The sequence below is a fragment of the Micropterus salmoides genome, unplaced genomic scaffold (genome assembly GCF_014851395.1).
Source record: "Micropterus salmoides isolate LMB-PRFRI ecotype aquatic unplaced genomic scaffold, ASM1485139v1 Ms_hic_scaffold_8, whole genome shotgun sequence".
NCBI classification, from domain to species: Eukaryota; Metazoa; Chordata; class Actinopteri; order Centrarchiformes; family Centrarchidae; genus Micropterus; species Micropterus salmoides.
This window is the reverse complement of record NW_024044570.1, coordinates 16541859-16551508: the sequence shown is the minus strand read 5'-3', so window position 1 is coordinate 16551508 and position 9650 is coordinate 16541859. Positions and strand designations below refer to the sequence as shown.

The 9650-nt window shown below is 42.1% G+C and overlaps 1 protein-coding gene across 1 annotated transcript; it reads right to left on the bottom strand.

Moving 5' to 3' along the window:
* Positions 1-319: 319 nt before the first annotated feature.
* On the bottom strand, positions 320-9638 carry epx (eosinophil peroxidase). Its single transcript, XM_038706123.1, has 16 exons — positions 8298-9638; positions 8117-8207; positions 7679-7983; positions 7131-7254; positions 6928-7057; positions 6639-6845; positions 5471-5837; positions 5232-5392; positions 4884-5142; positions 4640-4810; positions 2898-3135; positions 2594-2805; positions 2341-2505; positions 968-1051; positions 766-862; positions 320-553 (listed from the first exon to the last, which is right to left on the bottom strand). Exons 1-16 carry the CDS (start codon positions 8479-8481, stop codon positions 496-498), a joined length of 2853 nt encoding a protein of 950 aa, XP_038562051.1. The 5' UTR covers positions 8482-9638; the 3' UTR covers positions 320-495.
* Between the last annotated feature and the right edge of the window lie 12 nt (positions 9639-9650).

Genomic DNA, 9650 nt, shown 5'->3' with positions numbered 1-9650 from the left:
CGAACAAACACACACACAGTTGCCTAACAGGTTTGTAAGCAGGAATCAGGCCGCTCAGAGGGGCTTTTTGGTATGAAAATCTGTTTGTGGATCGTTCATTCCAGAAAGATTTTAGTTTCCGGATTAAAAGGACTTTTGTAAGCTTGTTATTCTGTTTTCATGGCCTCATCGTACAGATTAACCACATTTAAAAATAAACCCTAATAAACAGTTTGACTTGGGTGTTGTTAACAAATGAGCAGTGACATAATGTGTAGTCGAGAAAAACATGCGACCATATGAGCGGATCAACAACAGAGATACTTATTAATGTAAAATATTGATTTTACTTAGTGGGATATTTTTATTATAAATTAATAGGAAATCCGTAAACAAAAATACAAAATATTCTACTACTATAGACAGTTAAAACGGGTCCAAAAATCCACATAAATATTTGAAGTTGCAAATATACTGAAGACATTTTCATATAACACTGGAGGAACACAACAATTTTTAACTTCTCCCTTGGCAACATCCAGCATTGACCAACTCTTCTTTCTTGGGGAAATATCTGCAAAAGACACATTGAGTTATTCATATTTCACCTTAACGCTACTGTTGTGCTTATGTTTCAGGGATGAACAAACAATTTTATAGAACATTGCTTTTACTTTTAAATCTACTGAATATGTAAGGTTTTAGTAATTGTAACGTCTGTGTTGTTATGGTCTTAATTTGGGCTGACTATGTACATTAAATTGATTTCTACCTTCAGTGACTCACCTTCGATAACAGAACATGATCAGCAGCAGCACGGCGACACTACTGATCACTACCATCACTGCAGTGACAACAGAAATGGCAGACAGCGAGGAGGGCTCTGGATCAGATAAAGGAATGTTCAGGATCACAAGTGAAAGATGCTTTTATGATTGTGCTTGTTTAAATATGTCTCAATTTATTTCTTCACAAGACAAGAACCAACCTGAGCAAATAAAGGATCCTGGTACGTTGAGGCACTCCAGGTTTTGTGGGCAGACAGACATTAGTTCTTCACATTCATTAATATCTGCAACAATCAGTCAAAAACACCAGAAGTTAACGAGACATGCATTTTATATCTAATGGGACTCAAGTGTTGTCTAAACCAACATTTGTTCACAAGCTGAGAAAAAGACAGTAAGACTTTAGGCAATAGTTGACAAAGCAAGTTAACCACACGCTTTAGTACCTGTTCTGGAGCTTTTGATTGTATCACTTGATCTTCCTCAGCAAATGGGAGTTTCCCCAGGTGTCATGGAAATGTAGATGTTCAAAAAAAATTTTGTTTTGAGGACTTTCAGGCCAGTGTAGACGAGAAACCCATAAAGATATAATTAAACTATAATAATTTCTTTACAACTGGGAATTTTTATCTGCTGAGATCATGTGATACAATCGAAAGCTCCAGAACAGCTACTAAATGGACCTACCTGGGAGGTTGTTTTGCTGATTACAGTTTACAAAGAATGAACTGAAGAGTTTTAGCTCTGAATATCGACATCACATCATAAGAACATGAGTATTGTTAAATGTGACATAAACCATATTATGATGCACCGGTCTTCAGAAACCCCATAATATCTGTTCCAGTCACGTCACCAAGGCAAGACAAGTTTATTTGTAGAGCACATTTCAACAACAAGGTAATTCAAAGTACTTTACAAAAAACATAAAAGCAACAGGGAAATATAAAACGTTTTCAAAGAATTAAATAGAAAATAAAGGCAGGCAGGTTTCTCACCTTTGCCTGTTTTACTCCTTTGATTCCCTATCTCCCACTCTATCCTTTTTTTTAACACTTAGGACTCTGGTAAAAGCAGTTGACTGCAGGCCCTGTCAACAAGTTAACAGCGGAGAAAACCGGGACTCTAAACCTTGTAATTCTACTTGGCCCTGTTAACTGAGGATCAGCCGTGTGAGATCGTAAAATCAAAAGAGCACTCTAGGCTTTTTAAATAGTGTTAACTGAAAATCTAAAAACAGAATAAGAAAACAGGACAGTTAAAGTTACAGTGCAGTGAAAGTTATCAATCTACAGCTTTAAATCTGATTTCATTACAAGGCAGTAGTAAAAAGAAAAGTCTTCAATCTTGATTTAAAGGAACTGAGACTTTCAGCAGACCTGCAGTTTTCTGGGAGTTTGTTCCAGATATATGGAGCATAAAAACTGAACGCTGCTTCATGTTTAGTTTTGACTCTGGGGACAGAAAGCAGACCTGTCCCAGACGACCTGAGAGGTCTGGATGGTTTCTAACGAAGCAGAAGATCAGAAATGTATTTTGGCCCTAAACCAAGGCCCTGGTTTAGTCTTCGCACCTTCACATGTTGGAGGTGTGGGGCTCCACTTCTGGCTGTTTGGATCACAGCTGACAGACGAAGATCCCAGCAGCTTGAAGCCAGTGTGACACTGATACAGAATCACAGAGTCACAGAGCAGCGAGTAGCCGGATTGAATCCTGGGTATCAGACCACAGCTGGGATCTGGAAGAGAGGTCAGGAAGGGAGATGGGAAAACACAACAGACAAATGTGATGCCACACTCAACGTGTCTTCTTTTCTCCTTCCTCACCTGCGTCTGGTTCTTTCCACGGAGTGAGGTCGAGGTGGGAGATGAGCGGGTGTGAACAGGCCAGCATGTCCTCTGGCCTCTCGGTGCGCGAGAATGGGTCAGCAGGGACGTGAGTGATGCGGCTGTTGTCACAAATGATGCGGGACAGAGAGACGGCGTGGAGGCTTTGCCTCTGGGTGCTGGTGAACACGCCTTCCCGCTCCCACCAAAACCTTGGGAGATGAAATAAGATTTAGATTTCTCTTCTTGCTTCATAATTAGTCATGATTTTAAACCAGCGGGCACACAGAGGATTTAGTTTCACCTGTCCCCATCTCTCAGCGCTCTGAACTGTCTCGCCAGCAGGCAGGACAGAAGTGGTCCGACTCGACCTCCAGGCAGAGCGGGCTCAGAGATGCCGCCCACCCACACATCGATGTTGTGTGGTGTCCCGTACAGCAGCTGGAGTTTGTGAGCCAAAGTGAAGTTACTCAGAATTTCAGCCAGTTCTGATGTAGTGTTGGGAACAGAGAGCCTGCAGAGCCTCCTCCACGAGCTGTATCCTGATGGGATGAGACAGGACAGGAAGTGACTGTCTACTGCTACACTGAGTTTGGTGACTTCACGTAATTCCCAGCAGAACTCGGCACAGCTTCAACCTGAGCACAGGTCTAATAATAACTGATTAATAACTTTCCTGTTTTCTTAACTAAAAACATCTCTGCGGGAGTGCAGGTCATTTAATATGTGTAGCTTTTGTTTAGGCCATCATCTGTTAACTAATTAATCGCATGAAAATATACAGTATTTTATATTGTATGTATTATGTACACCTGTACTGCTTAAATTGTGTTTTTCATACTGTTTTTAATATTATGATCCGCATTTTATATTAGTCTAATTAACTGGGTCTACAACATTTAGATGTGAAACAAGCTAAAAATGTCATTGTGCCACTGCACATATGATAGTAAATAACTTGATTTCTTGATTTTGATTGACATGCCAACTTTTTTTTGAGTGAATCCCTGAATTATGTTTTTTTTTAGGACACATTTCTGTCCGACTCATTTCTAGTCTACCGTTGACTCTAAACCAGTTAACTGCCAACATCTTTTGTCTCAACTGACAAGCAGTGTTTATTCAGATAACTAGTACCAGACTAGCTGGCCTCTGGAGTGCTAAAGAACACATTCCTACATCTGGAACAGTTCATGAATCAAGAGACTTTTTACATCACACAAAAACACAGGCGTAACAGACACCATTAATGCTTATTCTTGGTACTGCGCATGTTGACTTACTATGTCCCATTTCATGCTAATTGTATACAGTCATGCAGACTAAACTCATTTTCAAAGTATCCCATTTTGCAGCTTGCTCACAAACAAATAATGTCACTGTACCATTTAATACTAAGAGTCAATCAAAAGACTTTCCAAAGATAAAGTAAAATGACGGTTCTTTTTCTTTACTATATTTTTCTGTTACTCACTCACTTCCACCTGCACGTTATTTTAAGTTTTTGCAGCTGTGAGAAAGCTCCTCCATGTCCTTTGTGTATCACATGGTGGAACAATAATGTGCATCAACAGCACACAGCAAGAAGATTCAGGATCCATACTGACTTTTTGAGTCTCACACGTGAACACACCACAGACTGAACCTGCTTAGAAGTCAAGTGTAGTTTGGAATTTCAACAACAACTTCTAGCACTGGTTTACTGACATATTTCAATGTAATGGAGCAGTCACTGTTTAGGTACATCTGTGCTTTTTCGTCGTTCGACAGGTCAAAATATCTGCTGTGTAAAAGGCCAAATTATTTTCTGTCCTATAACCTTTATTTTACAGAGTTTGTTCTCTTACACTGTTAAAGTTAAATTGACCCTTAAACCTGTTGTCAAGTTGTATGCACCAGACTCGTGTATGTTAAGTGCTAAAATGTAATTTTATTTAACAGTAATCTGAACAACAGTACTTATAAGTTAACACACAGGACGATGATAAAATAAATACTGTTAAACCAACAGTGATAGTAATAGAATAGAAGTAATAAAGCAGGTACCAGGCAGGCCGTGATCTCGGCCCCTCTGGAGGTTAAGAGCCCCGAGGTCCAGAGGCATCCCTCCCTGTGCCTGAAACAGCCTCTCTGTCAGCTCCTCCACCATCATCTGACCTGGAGTCTGCAGCTTGGCTGGAGACAGCAACAGACCGCGCAGCACAGGGTCTATACCACCTGAGACAGAAACAGAAAACACACGTAAATCGCAAGCCAGTTGAGTTTAATGCATGACAGCACCGTTCTTTACCTTCTTCTACAACCCTCCAAGAGGCAAACAATGAATGATGCAGAGGCAGCGGGGGATGCTGGGAGTTAGTGGTGTATCCTGGCCCTAGCCTGGACACCACTGGCTGTACGGTGACGTGGGCAAAACGAAACGCAGCGGCTGCAAAGACGTTAGCGATGCTCGGATCCACCTCAGGATCATAACCTTCGTAAGGAGGCATCAGACGAGACATGGCGCTCTCACCGAGGACCCGCGGCAGGTAGTGCTCCCACGTCAGGATCTGGAAAGACAAAGGAAGCAGGTCTGAGTGCCGGGAACGCTCAGTGAGATAGAGGTGAATGGATGTCCAGCTGAAGCTGCTAATGATACCTGATGAATGGCTCCCACGATCTTGCGGGCCTCCTGATAAAGAGTATCAGGGCTCCAGTGGTGGTTGAGCAGGTGCAGCTCTTTGACCAGCCGGTTGTGCTCTCTCAGGAAGACTGTGTGCAGTGCAATCATTCCCAGATGCTCATTAGCTCTTGAATCACCTGTGAAATAATAACCATGAGCAACAGCTCCGCTGAAGCCTGCATAGAACGGATGACTCGCTACATTTGCTCGCTCACCAGCTTGAAAGCAGGATGTGGTGTTCTCCTGGCGTGTGGATCTGCCCGATGCCACTGAGGCAGTGGAGTTTCGAGGGCCGCAGGGGTCCAGGTGAGCCTGCAGGCGTGGCAAGAAGGGCATGTAGGCCAGCTCCTGGTCTGAGCGCTGGGAGTTGAGGGCCATTGAGCCCATAGGAGAGGAGTGGTTTCTCAGAGCCGAGCCGAGACTGGGGGAGCTGCCGTACACCATACTGGCGTCTACAAAGGAGGTGATGGCGTTGAGCTGCTCTCGATGGCGATGAGACAGTACTCCAGCAACACAGCTGGGAGCAGAGCGGAAGAAAGGCATGCAACTCTGGACGCCATTACGAGGATCTGACAGAGGGATCTGGGGAGAAAGGTTTCATTTTTTCATAGTTAATGATGAGGGGAAAACATGTTAATATAGTAAAATAAGACACTTTGTTGTATAAATAATTAATAGCTTGTCATTTACAACACTATACATTCAAATGCACCTTCATCTATGAATGGCATGTATGGAATATTAATACAATTCATATATTTATTTTACTATGTATATCAAGCATCTTTGGCACAAACATGTCTTTCAAGATAAATAAAGTTCTACATAACAAAAGCCCAAAACAAACCCCTTGTTAAGTTGGTGATCAAAGTAACTTTATTTACAGGTTTAAGAGTGTGGGATAATAATGTCCACTTTCTTTGGAAAATTTCACCTATAATCCATAAGAAAGAAAGAACACACTCATTGTAGTATCCAAATCAGTTTCCTCTATGCCTACTGCAGATACTAAGTTTTTATTTGTGAATCTAAGCATAACTTTACTTCTTTAGACCTCTAAAAAGGACACAAAGTTCACCCTTTGCATTAACTGGTTATAGGCCACAGACAATATGTGTCCCTGGGTCACAAGATGAAATGTTTGAGAAGCACTGTCTTTTTACCAACAGGCAGGGAATGATAAAGTTTGCATAGAATGTCCATTGCATTAGTTAACTGTATGTTGTAGGTTTTATATTTGTACTTTATATTAAATTTAAAATAAAAAACAGAGGTGTAGCCTTTACATAGTACATAGAATGACGGAGGACTACTTACGGAGGGATGGAAATGGACAGAACACAGAAGTACACTGAGAAGCAGCTGGCAGTTAGTAAAGTGCACCTGTATGGGGAAGCAGGGAGTGTCCCGGCTGCAGGTGTGTGTGCAGTCAGCTCCTGTCCTGAAGGCGGCTGTGCTGGGGCTCTGAGGCGTCAGCACCACGTCGTGGTCTATCCACTGACCCCACTCCACCAACAGGTGGGACAGAGTGGAGTCCAGAGAGATGTTGTCATTGTGAGTGAACAGCACTTCCTGAGACACCAGCCGCACCTGGACAAACAAAGTGAGGAGTGTTGGCGTAACAGCAGCTGACAGGACAGAGGAGGACTGAGTGCAGCTGCACGACTCTTACTGGAGGCAGAGTGGCGTTATGGTAGGTGTGCTCTGGGTCCCAGCCTCTGGGCATCCCCCACACATCCTCATACTCTGGAGGCAGCCAGCGGGAATACGGGATGTTTGCAGCGCCCCATCTGGGATGCTGCCTACACAGGACATGAATGAATAGACACACTATTCCAAATCTATTCAAGGCAGCACTGCTCTGTTCTCACAAACCTGTTGTTGCACTCTCCTGTGAGGGATCTGTAGCGCTCAGACAGACAGTCAGAGTCACAGCTGGGTTGCTGCAGCTCAGCGGAGCAGCCTGTCACCTGCAACAGGTTCTCCACGTCTCGTTCGTTTCAGCAGCTCTTTGGGAACATACGGTAAACATAAAGTTATACAAATATTAACTTGCATTTTTGGAAAAAACAAACAAACAGCTTTTTGGAGCCTTATGTCAGAGCTGCTGACATTTTGTGACATTTGTCTTATTGGGCTTGCTTCTGGGACCTCCCAGTGGGCTCTGTGGGTCTCTACACCCCCTGAATAGTTTAGTTTTCTGACACAGAGTGTGAAATACACTAAGTACATCAAAAAAATAACTACAACGTAATCCTCAATAAAGACAAAGAAATTGGGCTCAAAGAGGACCAAATAATGAAGAATTAACATCTATTCTATTTGACTTTGTTTGTGGCTCTTTGTGGCTGGATACTGAGAAAAAAGTGATTCTGTGATGTTAAAGGGATCCTTTTAAGCCCAGAACTGCAGAAAAGTTTAACATAAGGATAGCTTGGCATGTAAGATAAGTACTAGATTAGTTGAATACTTGGAATTAGTTAAAAAACACAAATTATTTGACAAACAGGTGCAGAAACATCTACATGTGTTGTTACGCTGCTGATCAATACCATGAGAGTCAGGCTGCACCATATTGTGAGTGTAGACCATCTCCCTGATCAGCTCCACTGTGTTGTCCAGCAGTTCTGCAGCCCGGATCTGAGTCCTGGTTCTGGCTTCAGTCTGTTTAAACTGAGCCAGCAGGTCACTGGGTTTCAGGGCGCCTTCAGACAGAGACTTCTTCACCCTGGAAGCAGTAATAGCTTTGAGTGCCAACACAATGCCTTATAGAGGTTAAATTATTATTTTTGCTTTTCAGTGGGTCAGCTCAGTCTGAAATATTTCACAGGGTCCTGTGATTTATCATTATTTTTTTTTACCTCTCACTTGTGCGGGCGTAAGCAGCATCAGTTAGCTCCATCGCCCTCTGAAGAGCCTCCTTCACAAACACAGATCCTGGATACACACTTCCTGAAATTACCACAAAGGAGAACTTAAATGTAGTTAGAAATGCTCCTCAGTACCTGGTCTCATCAGTAATAAATCACCCAGGAATCCTACCGGAGGTGTTGTCAAATACTCTGTTCAGTGAAGCGTGCTCAGGGAAGGAGAGCAGGGCAAGAGCCAGTCCAAGCAGAGAGACGGACACCTGAAACCAGAACATGAGTATCTCAAAGAAACTTAACTTTATTTTATTAGTTAAAAATAAACAAGAAGGAAAACTCACCATAAGTCCCGTGTCCATCTAGAACGTTAAAACGCTTCAATCCGTGCAGAAAGGACTTACTTCAGGTTTAGAAAACCAATCACGCTCATAGTATACCGCTGTGCTGACCGTGACTCATCTTGAGAGCCAACTGGTGTGTGTGTGTGTGTGTCTCAGTGTGTGTTCGTCTCAGAGCGTCCAGGTTGCCATTTATACACTGGCAGCAGGGCCAACAGGTATGTGCAGAATTCCCTTATCTGTCCTCCTGGTGACAGGAACGCAACATCAAACACTGGACTCACTGCCTCGACCTAATAACATTTCAAATCAAATTTACTTCTGTCCTCTCTGCCATGATGAAAACCCTCTGTCATATGTGAATCGTTTCAATGAAACAATTCCACCCATCCCCCGAGAGAAAACAGAGAATGAATATCTTTGTAGCAGTGGATGAATACATGCAGCTGGAAAATGTAATGTCCATGACACTTGAGTAGCAGATTTAAAAGACAGGCTAATTTATTAGCATCCTAATGGGATTTCACGACTAGTACAGTTAATTTTCTTGTGCAACATTTTCATTACCAGTGTCTTCAATCTGATCGTCTCTGTGCCAGTGACACAGACAGGTGAAGATTCTGGGAAATGATAAAGAACCAGGGATGAAAAGAACAACGATCAGACAGAAAGGGCTCAGTTAAAATCACTTTAGAGGATGTAACTCAAAGTCTGGCTGCCCGCTTCTCCCCTTTGATGATCCAGGTGTGTGATACCATCAAATGAGTCATCATTTCATTATGATGTTATTAATGTTATCTCTGTTCTCCCATATTACCCATCATCTACTGTGTGTGCTGTTGAGTTTCAAGATCTGAAATGTAGAAATCTTTTGTTCTCAAAAATGTCCAGTTGAAGAAAATACAGGCAAATACTTGACTTGCAGGTAGATAATGGGTCAGTTCACAGGCCTTTCCCCACTTAGACATATGTTTTCTTTAAGGTGGTTGTTTTGGTTTAACTTTTAATTAAACTCAACATAAACCAAAGATATCCACATGGCTGTATACTAGAAATGAGTTGGATTTTGTTTTGTAATTTTCATAAAATGCCCATTTGAAGTAAACAAAAAAAAAAACACTGAAACTTAAAAATATTAAATAAACAAAAGCATATACTTATTTATCTACAGGTTGGATTAGATTCACTCT

Excerpts from the sequence above, each read along its gene's own strand:
- epx (XM_038706123.1), bottom strand. The coding sequence starts at position 8,481 with ATGGACACGGGACTTATGGTGAGTTTTCCTTCTTGTTTATTTTTAACT. Across the intron at positions 4,811-4,883 it reads TTGGAGGGTTGTAGAAGAAG|GTGGTATAGACCCTGTGCTG; the intron begins GTAAAGAACGGT and ends TTTCTGTCTCAG. Across the intron at positions 1,052-2,340 it reads CACACCTCCAACATGTGAAG|ATATTAATGAATGTGAAGAA; the intron begins GTGCGAAGACTA and ends TGATTGTTGCAG.